The sequence below is a fragment of the Mobula hypostoma genome, chromosome 7 (genome assembly GCF_963921235.1).
Source record: "Mobula hypostoma chromosome 7, sMobHyp1.1, whole genome shotgun sequence".
NCBI lineage: Eukaryota > Metazoa > Chordata > Chondrichthyes > Myliobatiformes > Myliobatidae > Mobula > Mobula hypostoma.
Window position 1 is genome coordinate 183,212,992 of NC_086103.1, and position 23,960 is coordinate 183,236,951.

General features: G+C 46.0%; 1 protein-coding gene across 2 annotated transcripts in view; it reads right to left on the reverse strand.

Annotated features, from left to right (window-relative positions):
- LOC134349804 (beta-arrestin-1) overlaps positions 1-23,960 on the reverse strand; it is a 137,757-nt gene that overhangs the window by 46,543 nt on the left and 67,254 nt on the right. For both annotated transcript variants that reach the window (XM_063054692.1, XM_063054691.1), the window contains exons 2-4: positions 18,465-18,495; positions 6,866-6,926; positions 672-716 (exon numbers count right to left, since the gene is read on the reverse strand). In XM_063054692.1, the coding sequence (XP_062910762.1) occupies positions 672-716; positions 6,866-6,926; positions 18,465-18,495 (137 nt within the window). The remainder of the gene's footprint in view (positions 1-671; positions 717-6,865; positions 6,927-18,464; positions 18,496-23,960) is intronic.

Genomic DNA, 23,960 nt, shown 5'->3' on the forward strand with positions numbered 1-23,960 from the left:
ACATACAGCCCACAGATACTCTATCCATCACCACCTCTATCCCCACCCACTGAATCACCTCCCACAGCCCACAGACACTTTCTCCCATCACCAACTCTCCCCACCCTCTGAGACCCCTCCCACACCCCATGGACACTCTCCCCAATCACCACCCCAACCCCACCCACTGAATCCCCTCCCAAAACCCATAAACACTCTCCCCCATCACTGACTCTCCCCACCCATTCAATCCCCACACACAGCCCACAGGTACTACCTATCACCACCTCTACCCCCACCCACTGAATCCCCTCCCACAGCCCACGGACACTCTCCCCCATCATCACCCCTACCCCCACCCACTGAATCCCCTCCTGCACCCCATGGACACTCTCCCCCATCGCTGACTCTCCCCACCCATTCAATCCCCACACACAGCCCACAGGTACTACCTATCACCAACTCTACCTCCACCCACTGAATCCCCTCCCACAGCCCACGGACACTCTCCCCCATCACCAGCTCTCCCCACACCCACTGATTCCATTCCCACAGCCCACAGTCTCCCCTGTCACTGACTCTCCCGCCCACCACCGCCTTTCCGCTGCTCCGACTGGGTTAAGAGCCTCACATCCATGCAAGCCAACGTTTACGGATATCAGCTCCTGTTCTCCCCCCACTGACATGTTTACCTTTCCTTTCCTTAAGGTATTCCGGATCAACCAACACAACACCGTCTGTGGGAGAGAGAAGTGTTCATTACAACGTGTACTGAGGGAGCACCGCACTGTGGGGGGATCACACTGGGGGTGTCGAGGATCCTATGATGAAAGGATGAGTGAGCTTGGGCTTGTTTCTTTAGAGCAAAAGAGGATGAGTGGTGACTTGATAGAGGTTGTCCCAGAGGTGTAGATTGAATGGATGGTCAGAGACATTTTCCCAGGGTGGAAATGGCTAATTCTAGGGGTCATGACTTTAAAGTAATAAGACTATATGACATAGGAGCAGAATTAGGCCATTTGGCCCATTGAGTATTCTCTGCTATTTCATCATGGCTGATCCTTTTTTTCCCACCTCAGCCCCATTCCCCAACTTTCTCCACGTAACCTTTGATGCCATCTCTAATCAAGAACCTATCAATCTCTGCCTTAAATACACCCAATGACTTGGCCTCCACAGCTGTCTATGGTAATAAATTCCACAAATTCACCACCTTCTGGCGAAAGAGATTGTTTTTGAGAGGAATGGCTACAGGGGAACTCTGCTCTAACTGCCCCTTTGCATTTTTCCTGATGGTCACTCAGCTACTCGCCTCCTGCAACTTTGGGATGACCACTCCCCTGTAACTCTGATCAATTATCTTCTCACTCCCCTGTACAAGCCGAAGGTCATCCAGCTGCTGCTCCAGATCCCTAACACGGTCTTCAAGGAGCTGCAGCCGGATGCACTTCACGCAGATGTAGTTCCCCGGGAGACTCTGGGCCACCCAGTTTTCCAACATCCAGCACGAAAAGCACACCACAGCCATTTAAACGGTACAGTAAGAGAGGAGAAAAAAAAAACGAAAAGCAAGCCTTAACAGATGCTTTACACAGAGCCAACACCTCTTCGAGCTGAAGCCTGGTTTGAACCAAAGCCTGTCGCTTCTACTCTCACTACTGGACCACTCCCGACAATGGTCTTATTTCCTGTTATAATCTGTGGTCCACCTCCCGGCTACTGTTGGGAGGCCTGTGTATAATTGCCATCAATGTCCTTTTACCCTTGCAGTTTCTTAACTCAACCCACAAGGATTCAACATCTTCCGATCCTGTATCACATCTTTCTACTGATTTGATGCCATTCTTTACCAGCACAGCCACACCACCCCCTCTGCCCACCTTCCTCTCTCTCCGATACAACGTGTAGCTTTTGGACATTCAGCTTCTAAATGTGACCAGCCTTCAGCCACGATTCAGTGATGGCCACAATATCATACCCGACAATCTGTAAAGGTGCAGCAAGATCATCCACCTTATTTCTTATACTCCGTGCATTGCGATATAACACTTTGAGTACTGTATTTGCTACCCTTTTTGATTCTGCATCCCTAATGTACTGATACTCACGCTGCTGGCTGCAAATTTGTCCTATCATCTGCCTGCCTTTGCTGACAGTCTGACTGCATGCTATCTTTGCTTTTTTACCATCTGTTCTATCCTCAGTCCTTTCACTCTGGCTCCCGTTCCCTTGCCAAATTAGTTTAAACCCTCCCCAACAGCTCTAACACACGTGGCTATGAGAATATTGGACCCCTCGGGTTCAGGTGCAACCTGTCACTTTTGAACAGGTCCCACCTCCCCCAGAAGAGATCCCAATGATCCAAGAACCTGAAGCCCTGCCCCCTGCACCAGCATCTCAGCCACGCATTTATCTACCAAATCATTTTATTTCTACCCTCACTGGTGTGTGGCACAGGCAGCAATCCAGAAATTCCTACCCAGGAGGTCCTGCTTCTCAGCTTTCTACCTAGCTCTCTTCAGGTCCCCTTTGCTTTTCCTTCCTATGTCACTGGTACCAATATGTACCAGGACATCTGGCTGCTCTCCTTCCCCCTCTAAAATGTTGTGGACATGATCCGAGACCCCGACCCTGGCACCTGGGAGGCAACATATCAATCGGGTGTCTCTTTCACGTCCACAGAATCTCCTGTCTGTTCCCCTGACTATCGAGTTGCCTATCACCGGCAGTCCCCTCTTCTCCCTCTTTCCCTTCTGCACCACGGACCCATGCTCAGTGCCAGTAACCCGGTGGGAGGAAGCATAGGGAGGGGGATTGTTAGAGATAAGTTTTTTACACAGTGTTGGGTGCGTGAAATGCCCTGCCAGAGGTGGTGGTAGAGGTAGATACATTAGGGACATTTAAGAGCCCCTTAGGTAAGCACTTGGATGATAGAAAAATGGAGGGCTATGTGGGAGGGAAGGGTTAAATAGATCTTAAAGTAGGTTAAAAGATCAGCACAACATCATGGGGTGAAGGGCCTGTACTGCACTGTAGTGTTCGATGAAGTACAGGGTCATTTCCATCACTTAGTAGTTGTGTACGCTCCCAAGCCTGGCGAGATGCAAGTGCGCCTATTTCGAGTGGTCTGTTGGACCCCATTGATCGCAGCTCTCAGGGTGTCATTCCCCCCCTCCATTGTGGCTGAGCTTAGGTGAAGAAGTTGAGGGAGATGGTTGGACCCCTTGATTTGGTCAACGGGTATAATTAAAGTGGAGGTTGATTTGTTCTTGATTAGTTACAAGGAGAAGACAGGAGAATGGGGTGTTGAGAGGGTAAGCAGATTATTCATGATAGGATAGCAGAGCAGACTTGATGGGCTGAATGATATAATTCTGCTCCGGTGCCTTACAGTCTTACAGAACAGATTTGAGAAGGAATTTCTTCAGCAAGAGGTTGATGAAATTGTGGAATTCATCATCACAGATGGCCGTGGGGTCACGTCTGGTTTTTCTGTCTGAGCCCACCAACGAGCAGGTGTCTGGGATCAAGCAGCTCTAGAAGGAGCCACTCAGTTTGGGGAAGCCTGTCTGTGGCCACAGGGGACACGCTCCTTTGGCAAAGATATTAGGAAGCATGGAATATATTGGGAGGTCTGGTATGCACGGACTGCTGCTGCGCAGGATCAGAAAAAGCTGAAGAAGTTGTAAACTCAGCCAGCTCCATCATGGGCACCAGCCTCCCCAGCCTCTTGGACATCTTCAAAAGGTGATGCCTGAAAAAGCCAGCACCCGTCATTAAGGACCCCCATCACCCAGGACATGCCCTCTTCTCATTACTAACATCAAGGAGGTGGTAGAGGAGTCTGAAGACACACACTCAGGAACAATTTCTTCCCCTCTGCCATTGGATTTCCGAATGGACAATGAACCCATGAACACTACCTCAGTAGTTTTTCTTTCTTTTGCTCTTTTTGCTCTACTTGTTTAATTTAATTATATATTTTATTGTAATTTATCGTATTTTAATTATATATTACAACGTACTGCTGCTGCAAAACAACAAATTTCACAACATATGCCAGTGATATTAAACCTGATTCTGAATCTGAGAAAGGAAACTGCTGAAGGACGAGCTACATTTGTGAAATGGCGGATCCAAACGTTGCAGGATTTGGACCATTTTCTATTCTCTAACCTCTGAAGAAGTGACTATTTTGAACCAGTGCGGGGTGTTGGCCATTAATGAGCTGGTGGCCTCTTTGCTCAGCTGCCAGCTGGTCACTTTGCTCCTGCCCACTGCCCTTGTCGCCAGGACCCAGAGGGAGCTGATGGACTTCTCCTGGGGTAAGAGGAGACACTGGTCTCTGCTGTGGTCCTGTGTCTTCCAACAGCAGAGGCCAGTCAGTGGTCAGCCACTGGTGTGCCACCCGTACCCAGGTGGCACCTGTACACTAGGCACCCTCCAAGGTGGCATGCACTTTCGTCGCCTGCAGCACTGCCTTCAGGAGGGTACACTGCTCCTGGCAGTGGGTATTGGCTGCACTGCTCTGCAGGAGCTGCCAGGCGGCTACCGGGAGTTATTGCAAATCTGTGACGGTCTCGTCCGGTCAGAGAGCTCCTACACTAAGAGTTGGAGCTCTGGCTGCGACAGAGGCTGGTTCTCATCCCTTTGCAGTTTTTTATTGCTTACTTAATTATTATTATTATTTTGTTCTCTCTTTCTTTTTGAACTTGCACAGTTTGGTTTTTGTTTGCACATTGGTTGATCGTTCATCCTGTTGGGTGCGGTTTTTCATTAATTCTGTTGTGTTTCTAGTATCTTATTGTGAATACCTACAAGAAAATGAATCTCAGGGCAGTAAATTTATTTTCAAAGTACATATATGATAATAGTACTTTGATAATAAATTTATTTTGACCTTTGTCATCCCTATCCCATCATGGTGGGCTTCCAAGAAGTTTGGGGGCGTAGAGAGGTCCTGACTGTGCTTGTCAGATTTCCCGCACAGCCAGAGTTACTCACCGGAACTGAGGATCCGGTCCCACACAATGCGAGCCGACTCACTAAGATGTCCGCCACGCCATTCCATGATGCAGCATGGCGGTTCTTGCGTGGTCTGCTCCTGCATACTATTCACGCCTCCACCCTCGTCCGCCAAGTGGACAGACCGTGAGGGTTTTATGCGTTGGTGATGAAAGCGAATTTCAGGGTTGTATATGGTGACATATACAGTATGTACTGTGAGAATAACTTTACTTTGAACTTTGAACTCCTGCCTGAGAAGCAAATTGGATCCACCCCAGTTTGCCTACCAACACAACAGGTCCGCAGCAGATACCATTTCACTGACTTATCACTCATCTAGACAGCAAAGGTGCATACATCAGGATGCTCTTTATTGACTACAGCTCAGCATTTAATATTATCATCCCCTCAAAACTAATCAATAAGCTTCAAGACCTAGGCCTCAATAACTCATTGTGCAATTGGATCCTCAATTTCCTCACTTTCAGACAGGCAACAACACCTCCTCCACAATCTCCATCAGCACAGGTGCACCTCAAGACTGTGTGCTTAGCCCCCCTGCTCTACTCGCTTTACACTTCTGACTGTGTGGCTAAACACAGCTCCAATGCCATATTCAAGTCCGCTGTTGATACCACCGTCATAGGCCAAATCAAAGGTGGTGACAAATCAGCATGTAGGAGGGAGACTGAAAATCTGGCCGAGTGGTACCTCAACAACCTCTCACTCAATGTCAGCAAGACCAAGGAGCTGATCATTGACTTGGTGAGGAGGGAAATGGAGGTCTATCAGCCAGTCCAATGGGGGATCAGATGTAGAGAGGGTCAACAACTTTAAACTTCTCCATATTATTATTTCAGAAGACCTGTCCTGGGCCCAACATATAAGTGTAATTATGAAGAAAGCACGGCAGTGCCTCTACTTCCTTAGAAGTTTGCCAAGATTCAGCAGGATATCTAAAACTCTGTTGACCGTCTATAGATATGTGGTGGAGAGTATATTGACTGGCTGCATCACAGCCTGGTATGGAAACACCAATGCTATTGAATGGAAAACCCTACAAAAAGTAGTGGATATGGCCTAGTTTATCATGGTTAAAGCCCTTTCCACCATCAACTTGGAGCGGTGTTGCAGGATCTACCATCAGGGTGCCCCACCACCCAGGTCATGCTCTCTTCTCACTGCTGCCATCAGCAAGAAGGTACAAGAGCCTCAGGACTCTCGCCAGTTGGTTCAGGAACAGTTATTACCCTTCAATCATCAAGTTCTTGAAGCCGTGGGGATAACTTCACTTGCCCCATCATTGAGGTGTTTCCATAACCTACAGACTCACTTTCAAGGACTCTTCATCTCATTTTCTCGATATTCATTGTTTATTTATTTATTTCTTCTTCTTCTTTATTTGCCCACTATGTTGTCTTCTGCACACTGGTTCCTCACCTTGTTGGTGCAATCTTTCATTGACCCTATGCGGTTATTAGATTTCTAGAGTATGCCCACAAGGGAACACATATCAGGGTCACATATGTCCCTGGATAATAAATTTACTCTGAACTTAAAAACGCAAACAACAGGAATTCTGCAGATGCTGGAAATTCAAGCAACACACATCAAAGTTGTTAGTGATGGCAGCAGGCCAGGCAGCATCTCTAGGAAGAGGTACAGTCCATGTTTCAGGCTGAGACAAAGGGTCTCGGCCTGAAACATCGACTGTACCTCTTCCTAGAGATGCTGCCTGGTCTGCTGCGTTCACCAGCAACCTTGATGTCTGTTACTCTGAACGTTGCCTTTTTGGTTCACTGGGATCGGTCAGTCAAACAGCTTCCACTCTGTTGGTATAAAACTGGCCAGATTCTGTCTGTCGGACTATCGAACTCACCCACTGGCTCCACGAAGTCCACGTGGTCTACAAAGTCCCTCTTCCCCAGGTACACGGTAAGCTGGAAAACAAACAGTAAGAAATAAAAAAAATCAGGTTTAATATCACTGGCATTTATCATGAAATTTAAATAAGTATTGCATAAAGAGTACAACAGTGAAAAGTAAAAAAAAATGAAATCAAATCTTTAGAAAGAGGTGGCACAGGGTCAGCAAGTGTTGAATCATTGGGGACAGAACAAAGGAACTACAAGGGTAAAAGGATGCTGATGGGAGTGGTATACAGACCCCCAAATGGAGACCCTGGATCTGCGCCTGGATAGTCTTCACTCTCCAGGGCACAGGACTGGGCAAGGTTGTATGGAAGACCAGCAGTTGCCCATGCTGCAAGTCTCCCCTCTCCACGACACCAGTGTTGTCCAAGGGAAGGGCATTAGGACCCATACAGCTTGGCACCAGTGTCGTCGCAGAGCAATGTGTGGTTAAGTGCCTTGCTCAAGGACACAACACGTTGCCTCGGCTGGGGCTCGAACTCACGACCTTCAGGTCTCTAGTCCAATGCCTTAACCACTTGGCCACGGGGTACTAAGGATGTGGTCTACAAATTAGAAAGGAACACAGAAAATACATGCTAAAAGAGCAACGTTACAATAGTTATGGGGGATTTCAATACGCAGGTAGATTGGGAGAATCAGGTTGGTCCTGGATTCCAGGAGGGAGAGATTCCAGAATGCCTAGGAGATGGCTTTTCAGAGCAGCTCGTGGTTAAGCCCACCAGGGGATCAGCTATTCTGGGTTGGGTGTTGTGCAATGATCTGGAATTGATTCGAGAGCTTAAGGTAAAAGAACTCTTAGGGGAAAATGATCATAATATGATCGAATTCACCCTGAAGAAGCTAAAGTCGGATGTATCAGTAATAGAGTGGAGTAAAGGGAATTACAAAGGCATAAAAGAAGAGCTGGCCAGAATAAAATGGAAAAGAGCACTGGCAGGGATGACAGCAGAGCAGCAATGGCTGGAATTTCTGGAAGCAATTCAGAAGGCACAGGATATATACATCCCACAGAGGAAGAATTATTCAGAAGGTAAGATGACACAACCATGGCTAACAAGAGAAGTCAAAGCCAAAGAGAGGGCATAATTGGGCAACAATTAATGGGAAGTTAGAGGATTGGGAAGCTTTTAAAACCAACAGAAGGCAACTAAAAACTCATTAAGAAGGAATATGAAAGTAAGTCAGCCAATAATATGAAAGGGGATATCAAAAGTTTCTTCAGATACATAAAGTGTAAAAGAGAGGCAAAAGTGGATATCAGACCACTGCGAAACAATGCTAGAGGTAGTAATGGGGACAAGGAAATGGCGGATGAACTGAATAAGTATTTTGCATCAGTCTTCACTGTGGAAGGCACTAGAAGTACGGTGGAAGTTCCAGGTGTCAGTGGTCATGAAGTGTGCAAAGTTACCTTAACTAGAGAGAAGGTTCTTGGGAAACTGAAAGGTCTGAAAGTAGGTAAGTCACTTGGACCAGATGGTGAACACGCCAGGGTTCTGAAAGAGGTGGCTGAAGAGATCTTAATAAATGTACAATAATCACTAGATTCTGGAATCATTCCGGAAGACTGGAAAATTGTAAATATCACTCCACTCTTCAAGAAGGGAGAGAGGCAGAAGGAAGAAAACCATAGGCCGGTTAGTCTGACCTCAGTGGTTGGGAAGATGTTGGAGTCAATTATTAAGGATAACATCTCAGGGTACTTGGAGGCACATGACAAAATAGGTCGTAGTCAGCATGATTTTGTCAAGGGAAAATCATGCCTAACAAATCTGTTCGAATTCTTTGAAGAAATAACAATCAGGATACACAAAGGAGAATCGGTTGATGTGTTCTTGGATTTTCAGAAGCCTTTGACAAGGTGCCACACATGAGGCTGAGTACCTGTGGTATTACAGGAGTGATTCTAGCATGGACAAAGCAGGGGCTGATTGGCAGAAGACAAAGAGTGGAACTAAAGGGAGCTTTTTCTGATTGGCTGCCAGTGACTAGTGGTGTTCCACAGGGATCTATGTAGGGACCGATTCTATTAGCATTATATGTCAATGATTTGGATAATGTAATTTATGGCTTTGCTGCAAAGTTTGCAGACAATATGAAGATAAGTGGAGGGACAGGTAGTTTTGAAGAAGCAGAGACGTTTCAGAAGGACTCAGGCAGATTCAGAAAACAGGCAAAGAAATGGCAGATGGAATACAGTGTAGGAAAGTGTACGTTCATGCATTATGGTAGAAGAAATGAAAGGATTGACTATTTTCTAAATGGAGAGAAAATTTAAAAAAACTGAGGTGCAAAAGAACTTGGGAGTGCTTGCAAACACGAGGAATTCTGCAGATGCTGGAAATTCAAGCAACACACATCAAATTTGCTGGTGAACGCAGCAGGCCAGGCAGCATCTCCAGGAAGAGGTACAGTCAACGTTTCGGACTGAGACCCTTCGTCAGTTGAAGAGGACCACAACCTTGTCATGGTTGAGAGGCTTGCATACCCAGGGAGCCATGCCGGCTGGAGTCAGGCCTTTATGTTTTGGCTCCTGATTGGGGTCACCCATGCCAAACAGGTCAAAGGGTAGAGGCCAAATTAAGAATCATCCACTCGTCCTCCAGGTCCAGGGGGTTCAGCTCAGGGATAACAAACCCGAAAGGGTAAATCAAAATTGTTACAGAAACAGCAATGAAGAATCCTTCTATAGCTGAGTATCCCTGAGTCTTCATCCGGGACCTGCATGACTGACAGTAGTGAAAACCGAGGGGAAACTACTGGCATGATGAAGGAAGCCCTGAACACCACCAAGACCAAGACCAAAACTGGGAGTGCAATGAAGAAGATGGACGAGGGCCCACAGAGATGGAGGGTATTCATCGCTGCCCTAAACACCAGTGGTGTAATGGGTAGTAAGAAAGTAAGTTGGTCTTACGGACATTGTTTCCACTCGTCCCATCCTTCTCCAGACCTGTGGCACTGTCTGTGTGGAGTTTGTACATTCTTCCTGTGACCACATGTGTTTCCCAGGGCAGAAACATTGACCTTTTATTCTTCTCCAAGGACACTGCCTGACTGCTGAGTCCCGCCAGCATTTTGTGTGCGCGATCCGCGTTTCCAGCATCTGCAGAATCTCCTGTGAATACGAGGCGGTGTTCCTCCAAATTGCTTTTAGCTTCAACCCAGCAGCAGAGGAGGCCGTGGACAGACATGTCAGTGTGGGGATGGGAAGTGGATTGAAATGCCTGTTGTTGCTGCTCGATGAAGTGGTTTCCCAACCCGTGTCCCTCAACAATGTCGAGGAGGCCGTATCGAGAGCACCTGATACAATAAATAACCCTGATGGACTATAACTGGGGCAAGCTTAGATGGGCATCTTGTCGAGGCCCATTGTCCAGAGCCAGTCCACTGGGGTAGTTGAAGGCTGATGGTCTGCTCGTCCATGCCCAGATCATAGACTGAATCAAAGTCCACTGGAATCCAGGGGCTGACGAAGACTGCCTGGTCCAGGCTTCGAGGACTGTGTACGTGTGTGGGAGGGAGGAACAGGAATTGTTTTGCTGTTGTTATTTTGTTGCTTGTTGTGTTCTACGTTGTTCTGCCGAACATTGTGGGTGTGCTGTTGGCACAAGAATGTGTGGCAACACTTGTGGGCTGCCCCCAGCGCACCCTTAGGTGCGTTTGTAAATGACGCATTTTACTGTATGTTCCAATCTACACACGATAAATCAACTTGAATCTTAATCTCCAGCCTAGTCAGTACAGACAGGTTGGGCCAAAGGCCGTATTTCTGTGTTCAAGTTCAAGCTGAATTGTCATTCAGTCATACATGAATACCCACGAGTACAGCCGAACGAAACAGTGTTACTCCGGGACCCAGTCGCAAAAAAAGTACCAACAGTCATACAGCACAAGGCACAAATAGCACATGTAAGAGAGCAGCAAAGTACAGTCACACACAAAAAAAAATACAGTCCAAGTCCCTGACTCCATGAATGTTGAAGCAGTCTGCAGTCAAGCACAACACAGCTTGTCTTCTGCCGAGCAGACACTGGAGGGCAGCACCAATGCCGCACTGCACTGTATGACTCATTGACAGGATTATCTCGACAGACAGAATGGTCACCACTTGGAATTAGTCCTTCCCTTCAGATGACTCTGATTGCATCCCGAGACAGTGAATTGTCAGGGATTATTCCCCATGGATCCAATTAACACATCTCAATGGTGTTCCAGAGAGTTGCAGAATAACCATTATTCCGTTGCTGTTTGATAAAAATATCTTGGCGCAGGCACACATCGAGGTACTTGTAAATGAAACACACTCTCACTCTCTGGGAGTGAGATAAGTTTTCAGAAGTGTGCGGCTCATCTTGTTTGTGGTCTGAATGAGCTTGCTGTCCTGCAGCCATATTTCATTAGGAGTTTGAGAGATTTGATACACCACCAAAGCCTCTAGCAAATTTCTACAGATGTCTCACGGAGAGCATATTGACTGGTTACTCACCGTCTGCTATGGAGGGATTGGTAAAAGCTGCAGAGATTATAAGTGCAACCGGTTCCATCATGGGCGTTAGCCTCCTCACCACTGACGACATCTTCAAACGGCAGTGCCTCAAAAAGGCGATACCTCCATCATTAGCACCCCCATCACCCAGGCCATGCCCGTTCCTCATTGCCACTATCAAGGAGGAGGTACAGGAGCCTGAAGACATACAATTATTTTGGGGACAGCTTTCCCCCCAGCACCATCAGATTTCAAACGGACAATGAACCGATGTACACTACCTCACTGTCTTTGCTCCCTTTCTGCACTATCTGTTTAATTCAATTTTTTAAATATATATGTATCTTATTGCAATTTATGGGCTTTTTTATGCATTGGGATTCATTAAGGTTGTTATAGCCGGGGGAAGTGGTAATGGGGATAAGCTCCCACTACCTATTAAATGCTCCCAATGGCGTGCATCTCAAATAGCCTCTGACAACCAGGTCCAGCTCCTGGCCTTCACGTGGCTACTAAGCCCGGTGGAACCGCTTATACTGACAGGACAAGGGGCAAAGGCGGATTACTGGCACCTTAAAACCAGTTGCTCTGGGCAGATGGGGTTTGTCAGCCAAGGTCAGCAGCTCATCTAGGAGAGGAAAACTCTGATTTAACTCTCTGCAGTCTTGTGGCCGCACCCACTCACGGGGAAGGCTTTGGGAGTAAACCATGAGGAAAATTTCGGAGCCGGAGTCCCTAAGGCAGCCCTACGTTGAGTTCAACGCTGACTGGCAATATCTGTGGTACGAAACTGTATCAGTCTCTGCAGTTCCTTTAGATTCATCAGAGCGTGGAGAGGGGGAGCTTGTTACAGGGGCAATAGCTTGCTCTCCATATCGTACCACCCAAACTTGTGTCTCTAGGCAGCTAGGATGAAACATCAATGGTCGACCCCAACCGACCGCAGCCTCATTATAACAACATAAGAACATAAGAAATAGGAGCAGGAGTCGGCCATCCGGCCCATCGAGCCTGTCCCGCCATTCAATAAGATCATGGCTGATCTGTCCGTAAACTCAGCTCCATCTACCTGCCTTTTCCCCATAACCCTTAATTCCCTTACTATGTAAAAACCTATCTAACTGTATCTTAAATATATTTAGTGAAGAAGCCTCAACTGCTTCCCTGGGCAGAGAATTCCACAGATTCACCACTCTCTGGGAAAAACAGTTTCTCCTCATTTCAGTCCTAAATCTTCTCCCCTGAATCTTGAGGCAATGTCCCCTAGTTCCAGTCTCACCTACCAATGGAAACAACTTTCCTACTTCTATCTTACCTATCCCTTTCAAAATTTTGTATGTTTCTATAAGATCCCCTCTCATTCTTCTGAATTCCAGAGAGTATAGTCCCAGGCGACTCAATTGCTCCTCATAAGTTAACCCTTTCATCTCTGGAATCAACCTGGTGAACCTCCTCTGCACTGCCTCCAAAGCCAGTATATCCTTCCTCAAGTATGGAGACCAGAACTGCACACAGTACTCCAGGTGTGGCCTCACCAGTACCCTGTATAGTTGCAGCATGACCTCCCTGCTCTTGAATTCAATCCCTCTAGCAATGAAGGCCAACATTCCGTTTGCCTTCTTAATAACCTGTTGTACCTGCAAGCCAACTTTCTGCGATTCATGCACAAGCACTCCCAAGTCCCTCTGCACAACAGCATGCTGTAATCTTTCATCATTTAAAGAACAATCTGCTCTTCTATTATTCCTTCCAAAGTGGATGATCTCGCATTTACCAACGTTGTATTCCATCTGCCAGACCTTGGCCCACTCACTTAACCTACCTATATCCCTCTGCAGACTCTCCACGTCCTCTGTACAATTTGCTTTTCCACTCAGTTTAATGTCATCAGCAAATTTTGCTACGTTACACTCAATCCCCTCTTCCAAATCATCAATGTAAATGGTAAACAGCTGCGGGCCCAGCACCAACCCCTGCAGCACCCCACTCACCACTGACTGCCAACTGGAGAAACACCCATTTATACCAACTCCCTGCCTTCTATTGGTTAACCAATCCACTATCCACGCCAATACATTTCCTCCGACTCCATGTATCCGTATCTTATTTATAAGTCTCTTGTGCGGCACCTTATCAAACGTCTTCTGGAAATCCAAGTATTCGACATCCACCTGTTCCCCTCTGTCCACTGCACTCATTATATCCTCAAAGAACTCCAGTAAGTTTATCAAACACCATCAATGTAATTATATATTACATTGCACTGTACTGTTGCCACAAAAAACACACATTTCATGACATACGCGAGTGATGATTCTGATAATGTGGACTGAGAGTCGGAAGGGGGGCAGGGAGAGGGGAATCGTGGTTGGGAAGAGTGGAGGGGAGAGGGGAGGGAGTGGGAAGCACCAGAAAGACATTCTGTAATGATCAATAAACCAGTTCAATCAAATGACACACATAAAAATTGCTGGTGAATGCAGCAGGCCACCAGCAATTTTTACGTGTGTTGCTTGAAGTGTGAGCACGTGGCCAAGTGGTTAAGGCATTGAACTAGCGACCTGAAGGTCGTGAGATCGAGCCCCAGCCGAGGGAACACGTTGTGTCCTTGAGCAAGGCACTTAACCACACATTGCTCTGCGACGACACTGGTGCCAAGCTGTATGGGTCCTAATGCCCTTCCCTTGGACAACATTAGTGTCGTGGAGAGGGGAGACTTGCAGCATGGGCAACTGCTGGTCTTCCATACAACCTTGCCCAGGCCGGCGCCCTGGAGAGTGAAGACCTTCCAGGCGCAGATCCATGGTCTCACAAGACTAACCGATGCCTTTACTTTTTATGCTTGAAATTCCAGCATCTGCAGATTTCCTCGTGTTTGAATCAAATGACCCTGCCCGGCATCTCAGGGCTGGGTGTGTCAGCATTCACATCACACCACCGCCCCCCCCCCCCGGCACTCCTTCTCTGCCACCTGTCCCACACCCCTCCTGTGGCACTCCAGCCTCACCACTCGCAACATCCTTTGCTCCCACTGGGTTTACAAACTTGCTTTCCACTCCACGTTAACAAAGGCAGAACTGTGCGAAAGCCTTAAGCACCCGAGCTGTATATATGTGCCTAAGACTTTTGCACAGTATTGTATGTCAGTGATAATACCCCTGATTCTGATTCCCACCAGTTCTATTCCCCATTCGCTAGGAGATCACCAACCATCACTGCCATCCTGTGCATTAACACCAGGAGGTTAGAGGTTAAAGATCTCAGTTCCTTCCGTCAAAAGGAAATGCCTACTCACGACCTCAGATTCAGTTTCATTTATTTATCACATGTACGGGATCGGAAAAAGCTGCAGAAAGTTGCAAACTCAGCCAGCTCTATCGTGGACACCAGCCACCCCAGCATCCAGGACATCTTCAAAAGGCGTTGCTTCAAAAAGGAGGTGTCCATCTGTAAGGCCCCTGATCACCTGGGACATGCCCTCTTCTCATTGCTAACACCAGGGAGGAGGTACAGGAGCCTGAAGGCACATATTCAAATGTTCTGGATACAGCTTATTCCCTTCCATTATCAGATTTCCAGACAGTCCATGTACTATGAGCAAGATCTCATTATTTTGCTCTGTTTTTATACTACATATTTATATTTTTATATTCTTTATTGTATCGCAAGTCCTGGTTACGTGATCACTGATGCCAGGCAGACAATCTCTGAAGTGTATTGATATTGACTGGGGTCACCTGTCTTGTGAAGACACTGCCCAGAAGAAGGCGATGGCAAACCACTTCTGTAGAAAAGATTTGCAAAGAACAATCGTGGTCATGGAAAGACCACGATCGCCCACGTCATATGGCACAGCACATTATGAAGATGATGATACTGTGACCTATAGGATTTTTACGTACAGCTGCTACAAAACAACTGTAGCCCCCCTGGCCAACCTCAGGGTCACTCAGCTCACTGCCGTCTAGGGAAACAGCCCTCGGCCCCGCCAAACTGGGTAATTAGTTTGTGTGGATGCTGTGTGATGTACCCCACCCCGCCCAAATATCAGACAATACACCAGATATGATTAAATGATTTACAGTTTATAGATATTAATGGAACTATATAATTAATAGAGAATAAAATATAAAAGGAAAATAAAAGGCGCCACACTTATCAAAGTTCAATCTCTTCGTGCACAAACAGTTGGAGCTCAGGACCCTTCTTCTTCACCCTGCGACCCCTCGGACCACCTCGAGCGGCCGCCTGGGACCAACAACAGTGGTTGACCAGATGCTCCACACGAGTCAGTCTCTGTCTCCTCGCCGAACGCCCTCCTCGGGGTCCGACCCCGTTAATGGACATCACAGCACCTGGTCCATGCTCTGTCTCTCTCTCCCGCCTTCTGCCCCAAAACCCCGTGTATACAATATCTTACAGATACACCAAAAACATAATAACTATCCCAATTGGTTCATCAGTAACGTGATTCAACAAACTGCTAGCGGGAGGACTTTCTCAGCATTTAACATAACAAAGAAGCATTCCCACGTATAACATAACAAAGAAGCCATTTTAATTAGCCTACGCAGTAACATAAGAGACGAAACCCCCTTACACAACAAATTTCAAAGCCTGATTAACCTGATTCTGAAGCATACAGTGAAATGTGCCATTTGTGTCAAAAACCAACACAACCTAACGATGTGCTAGGGCAGCCCGCAAGTGACGCCACACGTTCCGACACCAGCGTAACATGTTCACTGGGTTCGGCGGAGCAGAAGCAACAGCAACAGCAAAAAAGAGATTTTGAAACAGAGAAGAATATAGGAAAACGCAGTTGTTCACTTTGGAAGAATAATTTTTAATTTTAAACTGCAGAAAGCTGCAATGTCAAGTGATTTTAAGTTCAAGAGATTCTGGAAATGCTGGAAATAAGACATTGGAGTAGAATTAGGCCATTTGGCCCATCAAGTATGTTCTGCCACTCCTTCGTGGCTGATTTATTATCCCTCTCAACCCTATTCTCCCGTCTTCTTCCTGATAACCTTTGACACCCTGACTAATCAAGAACCTATCAACCTCTGGTTTAAATATACTCAATGTCTTAGCACCACAGCCATCTGTGACGATGAATTCCACAGATTCACTACCCTCTGGCGAAAGAAACTCCTCCTCATCCCTGTTCTGAAGGTACGTCCTTCTTTTCTGAGGCTGTGCTTGCTAACTCCCTCACGACAGGAAAATATCCTCTCCAAGTCCACTCGATAGGTTTCAATGAGATCCCCCTCATTCTTTTGAACTCCATCAAATTCAGGCCCACTGCCATCAAAAGCTCGTCATATGTTATCCCTTTCAGTCCTGAGATCATTCTCACGAACTCCTCAGGACCCTCTCCAAAGCCAGCACATCTCTTGTTCGATAAGGGGCCCAAATCTGCTCGCAATGCTGCAAGTGCAGACTGACCAATGCCTTATAAAGCCTCACAATTACGTCCTTGCTGTAATATTCTAGTCCTCTTGAAATGAATGCTGACATTGCCTTTGCCTTACTCACTGCTGACTCAACCTGCAAATTAACCTTTTGGGTATCCTGCTTGTTGAACAGCACACATAAAATGCTGGAGCAATTCAGTTCAGCCTCCCTCCCTCTGCAAAACCCTCAGCTGGCCATTGTTGCCCTCCTTTTCTGGTCTCTTGCTTAATGCTCCCACACTGGGTGCATGTCTGCAGCTGCCTGGTCCCTGAGCCCTTAAAACTCCTCGATAAATATCTCTCTCCTTCATTTAAGACACTTGTTAAAGCCTCTGTCCCACCACCTCTGTTATCTGTATCTTGTCCTGGGCTCAATGCCAGATAACATTTGCTAACGCTGCTATGAAACACCGTCAAATTTTTAACATTTTGAAGCCGTGATTTAGTAACCGAAGCCAGGAGTTCAGTCCGGAGAAGTGTGAAGTGATTCACAATGGAAGGTCAGAATTTGAAGGCAAAGGACAGGGTCAGCGGCAGGATTCTTAGCAGTGTGGAGGAACAGAGCAAGTTTAGGGCCCATGTCAATCCATCCCTCAAAGTTGCTGCACAAGTTGATAGGGTGGTTAAAATCTATCGTGCTCACCTTCATCAGTCGGGGGACTGAGTCCAAGAGCCATAAGGTAATGTTGCAGCTCTATAAAACTTTATATTGTGTTCTGTTCTTGTTGACCCATTATAGGAAGGATGTAGAAGCTTTAGAGAGGGTGCAGAGGAGAGGAGATTCACCAGGATGCAGTCTGGGTTAGAGAGCATGTCTTATGAAGACAGGCTGAGCGAGCTAGGGGGCTTTTTTCTTTGGAGTGAAGGAGGATGAGAGGTGTCTTGCTAGAGGTGTGAGAAAACTGGATGACCTGGAGGAAGCTGACAAAGCGTTAGGGAGAATCGGTAAACTCCACACAGACTGCACCCATGTCTCTAGAGTTCTGAGACTGTAGCAGTAAACCTCGTGCCACTGTCCACATGGCCATAAAACCATGAGACATAGGAGCAGAATTAGGCCATTCGGCCCATCAGGTCAGCTCTGCTATTCCATCATGGCTGTTTTATTTTCCCTCTCAACCCCATTCTCTACCTTCTCCTGTAACCTTTGATGCCCTGATTAAACAAGAGCCTATCAACCTCTACTTTAAATACACCCAATGACTTGGCCCCTATGGCTGTCTTTGGCAATAAATTCCACAGATTCACCACCCTCTGGTTAAAGAAATTCCTCCTCATGTCTGTTCTAAAGGGACATCCTTCTACTCTGAGGCTGTGCTCTCTAGTCTTAGACACTCCTACTATTGGAAATATCCTCTGCACAGCCTCTGTATCCAGGCCTTTCAATATTTGATGGATTTCAATGACATCCCCTCCTTCATTCTTCTAAGCTCCGGCGAGTACAGGCAGGCCCAGAGCCATCAAACTCCTCATATGTTAACCCTTTTACTCCCAAGATCATTCTTGTGAACCTCCTCTAGACCCTCGCTAACACATCTTTCTTTAGATCAAGGGCCCAAGATTGCAAAATAGACATAGAATTCAAATGGGAGACCTTACCTTTCCGTTTGGGCTTGACTTCTTAAAAACTCTATAAAGCAACAAGGGAGAGAGGCAAAGAGAAGATGGTTAGAAAACAACAAATCCAAGGTTTTACATTTCTGTACTTTCACACAGAATTGCATTGTTAGAATTAAAGTCCACTCGCGTGGGCTGAAATCCAAAGGCACGAGTTCAAATCCTGTAGCAGATTTAACTTTTACAGATTCAGCACGGTTAAGCCTGGTCTGGCTGAATGAGCCCGACGCACCCAAACACCCCTGTGACCAATTAACCTGCTAACCTGAACGTCTTTGGACTGTGGCAGGAAACCGGAGCACTCAGAGGAAACCCACACGGTTACAAAAACAACGTACAAACTCCTTGCTGACACCGCTGGGAACTGAACTCAGGCCACCGCTGCTGTCATCGTTTTATGCTACCACGTCACTGATTGTGTCCAATTTTTCCTTCTCCTTTCCAGATATCAACCACACTTTGTGTAAAAATCTTCCAGCTTCCTTCCTCTCACCTTAAACTGACCCTCCAAGAGGACCACAATCTTCTTGTAGGGTTGCGTGCCTCAGGGACCCAGAAAGCTATGCTGGCTGGGAGTCAGGGCTTTATGCTTTGGCTCTTGGTAGGGTCACCCATGCCAAAACTTTTAAGAGGCCAGACTAAGAGTGGCCCACCTATCCTCCAGGCTCGGGGGTTCAGCTCAAAGCTAACAACCATGAAAAGGTCAAACAAAAACTGTTACGGAAACAGCAATGAAGAATCCTTCTACATCTGAATCTGATGGTATTCCTGAGTCCCCACCTGGGACTTGCATGGCTGACAGTATTAAAAACCAAGAGGAAGCTACTGACATGATGAAGGAAGCCCTGAACACAGCCAGAGATGGACTTCACTCCTGTCCTAAACGCCAGTGGCGTAGTGGACTTCAAACTTCCACCCTTCTCTTTCGGGTACTCAAATCCTCAACAATGGACTGGAGGGATATAAGAAAAACTAGCACTAGGTTCAGGAACAGTTATTGCCTCTCAACCACCAGGCTCTTGAACTAGAGGAGACATCTTCCCTCAACTTCACTCACCCCAACACTGACCTGTTCCCAAGACCTCTGGACTCACTTTCAAGGACCCTTCATCTCATGCTCTTGATATTTGTAGCTCATTTATTGATATTTATTCTTTCTTTCTTCTGTATTTGCAGAGTTTGTTGTCTTTTTCACACTGGTTGTTCACCCTGTTGGTGTGGTCTTTCATTGATTCTGCCGTGGTTATTAGATTTATTTAGTATACCCACAAGAAAATGTATCTCAGGGTTGTACACGTGACAACTATGTGCTTTGACAATGTTTACTTTGAACTTTAGACAAGGGTCCCAAGTGTGGAATGACCAGTGCCTTACAATGCCTCAGCATTACATCCGTGGGGCTGAACGGCTGGTGGCCTCTGTCTGCACTGTGACGATTCAGTAATTCAGTAAGAATCTGATATTGGAGGCAATCTTCACCTCCTGAGACTGGTAACACTGTGGAAGAAGCTAGGGCGTGCCTGCTACTCCTGAGAAGGTGTTGGAACTGAGTGAGCAAACTGTTCTGTTACACAGATGGGAGGGATGCTGTGACAAGTGGAGCCTTTATCAAGAAGTACCCTCACCACCTCAGAACGCTAAAGAAGACGTGTTACAGGCTTGCCTTCGTTGGTCAGGACACGAAGTACAAGAATCAGGGAAAAAAAAGCCAGTACCATCATGAAGGATCCCACACACCCTGCCCATGGACTGTTTGTCCCACTCCCGTCGGGGAGGAGGCTACGTAGCATCCAGACCAGGACCACCAGACTCAAAAACAGTTACTTTCCCCAAGCAGTAAGGCTGATCAACACCTCCACCCACTAACCCACCCCTCCACACCCCCACCACCACTACTTTATCGTTTCCTATCAGAGTCACCTTGTATACAGTCACTCCTCTGCCTAGCGTCACTTTATGGACATACAATCAATCTATATATATATATACTAACATGTCATCATCATATGTCCCATGTACCATTTAGAAGAATGATAGGAAATCTAATAGAAACATATAAAATTATGAAAGGAATAGATAAGATAGAAGCTGGAAAGTTGTTTCTGCTGGTAGGTGAGACTAGATCTACGGGACGAAGCCTCAAGATTCGTGGGAGTAGATTTTGGATGGAGGTGAGGAGGAACTGCTTTTCCCAAAGTATGATGAATCTGTGGAATTCTCTACCCAATAAAGCAGTGAAGGCTACCTCAGTAAATATATTTAAGACAAGGTTGGATAGATTGTTGCATAATAGGGGAATTAAGGGTTATGGGGAAAAGGCAGGTAGGTGGAGATGAGTCCATGGTCAGATCAGCCATGATCGTATTGAATGGTGGAGCAGGCTTGACGGGCCAGATGGCCGACTCCTGCTCCTATTTCTTAAATTCTTATGTCATATGACGTGGGCAATCATGGTCTATCCATAACCATGATTGTTTTTTGGCAATTTTTTCTACAGAAGTGGTTTCCCATTGGCTTCTTCTGGGCAGTGTCTTTACAAGATGGGTGACCCCAGCCATTATCAATACTCTTCAGCGATTGCCTGCCTGGCGTAAGCGGTCGCATAACCAGGACTTGTGATATGCACAGGCTATTCGTACGAGCATCCACCACCTGCTCCCGTGGCTTCACGTGACACTGATCATGCCACCAAAACTGTATTTATATTTATTGTGTTTTTTTGTTATTGCGTTCCTTACTTCATTGTGTTTTTTTTGTGCTTCATCGGACCTGGAGTAACAATTATTTCATTCTCATTTACACCTGCACACTAGAAATGACATTAAATACTCTTGAATTATTTCCCAAAAAATACATCATTTGAAATGTCACTTGTACAGATACATGGATAGGAAAAATTTGGAGGAATATCAGCATTGATGAGATGGGCTGAAAGGCCTGTTTCTGTGCTGCATAACTCTCACAATCTATGATAGTAAAGTGTTTGGAAATTGGCAGAACCTGTGACAGGCACTATAAAAATGCAAGTCTCTTATTTACTTAATGGATGTTCCCGTGAAATATTTTGTCAAGGCCGTCCCCTTGGCAACCAGCGGACGTGGGAGAGTCAGAAATCTTTCATCTCTGGAAAGAGAACTGAAGAACTGTTCAATATGCTGATTACAGTCAGAGTCCTCAGCACAGAAATACGCCTTTCAGCCCTTCTAGAGATACAGTGTTTAACAGGCCCAGCAACCCGAAGGTTTAACCCTAGCCTAAACACAGGACGATTTACAATGACTAACCTACTAACCGGTATATTTCTGGACTGTGGGAGATAACTGAAGCACCCGGAGGAACACTCGCACGCTCACGGGACGGAATGTACAAACTTGTTTACGGAAGACACTGAGATTGAACTCCAAACTCTGATGCCTCAAGATGTAATTGCATCACGCTAGCCGCTAGCCGCTACGCTACTCTGGCACCCCAGTCCGTGCTGAACTTTTTACTTTATACCTTATTGTAGCGAAACAATTGATACTAGAATGTACAATCATCACAGCGATATTTGATTCTGCGCTTCCCGCTCCCTGGATTACAAATATTAAATATTAATAATATTAAAAATAGTAAAAATTAGTAAATATTAAAAATTTAAATTATAAATCATAAATAGAAAATAGAAAAATGGAAAGTAAGGTAGTGCAAAAGAACTGAGAGGCAGGTCCGGATATTTGGAGGGTACGGCTCAGATCCGGGTCAGGATCCGTTCAGCAGTCTTATCACAGTTGGAAAGAAGCTGTTCCCAAATCTGGCCGTACCGGTCTTCAAGCTCCTGAGCCTTCTCCCGGAGGGAAGAGGGACGAAAAGTGTGTTGGCTGGGTGGGTCGTGTCCTTGATTATCCTGGCAGCACTGCTCCGACAGCGTGCGGTGTAAAGTGAGTCCAAGGACGGAAGATTGGTTTGTGTGATGTGCTGCACCGTGTTCACGATCTACTGCTGCTTCTTTCGGTCTTGGACAGGACAACTTCCATACCAGGTTGTAATGCACCCTAGAAGAATGCTTTCTACGGTGCATCTATAAAAATTAGTGAGGGTTTTAGGGGACAGGCCAAATTTCTTTAGTTTTCTCAGGAAGTAAAGGCGCTGGTGAGCCTTCTTGGCAGTGAACTCTGCTTGGTTGGACCAAATCAGGTCATTTGTGATATGGACCCTGAGGAACTTAAAGCTTTTGACCTGTTCCACTTGCGCACCACCGATGTAAGTTGGGTCGTGCGGTCCGCTACTCCTTCTGAAGTCAACAACCAATTCCTTTGTCTTGCTGACGTTGAGGGATAGGTTATTGTCTTCGCACCATGCCACCAGGTTCTTAATTTCCTCTCTGTACTCAAACTCATCATTACCCAAGATTCAGCCTACAATTGTTATGTCATCAGCAAACTTATATATTGAATTCGATGGAAACTTGGCTGCACAATCATGTGTGTACAGTGAGTACAGCAGGGGGCTGAGTACACAGCCTGAGGGGCACCGGTGCTCAGAGTGTTTGTAGAGGAGAGAGAGTGATTGTAGAGGAGGACTATTAATCTGCCTAGACCCATCGACCAACACTTGGACCATAGCCCTCCATACCTCTCCCATCCACGAACCTATCCAAACTTCTATTTCAAGGGTGGGCAACCTTCTTGCCTCTGTGGGCCGGATCGCATACTAATGAGTGGACGGTGGGCCAGATAAATGCCTAAAAAACTTGAAATATGGGAATTATCCATTTAAGTACATCTAGTTATGTTTCGCCTCAAATTAATGAATAACGCACGCTAGAAAATCATTTGTGCCTAACCAAGGATGTCAATTGGTAATCAAAGAACTCAGTTTAGTTGCAATTTATTTCAATCAAGGCATCTTTTGAATCTATTAAAAGGACACAAAGAATCTTTAAACATAAAACGTATGTACATGATGCATTGAATGGTGGTAAATTAATATAATAAAAAAGAAAAATTTAATGCAAACAGTCGATAAATCAATGTGAAACTTAATGCTGTCTGTTTCGAAACTAGCCTTCATTTTGCTCAACTTTATCTTTCCTTGCTTGCCCAGTAAACCTGTTAAAATTTCCACTACGGCGGGTCTCGTAATGTCGCCTGATATTTGCCACCTTCTTCACAGCAACGTTTTCTAGGCAAATGAGACAAACTGGTTTCCCAGCTTGCTCGATGAAGAAGTAATCTAGTGTCCAAGTGTCTTGGACATTTCGGCACTCTGCGTCTACCTTCCTGCGCTTTGCATTCATTGCCATTGGAATTTTTTTCTTTGATTTTATTTCGAAATGCGAGTTATTCAACAAGTATCGTAGCACATGTAAATATCCGGATATTTAGCGTGGATTTCTTGTTAAAACACAGTGACACTGTTTCTGTTTACAAATTTGACGATCCCATCTGAAAACCTGTGCGTGCACAGAGAGTATCTAATACATATTAGTAAGGTAGT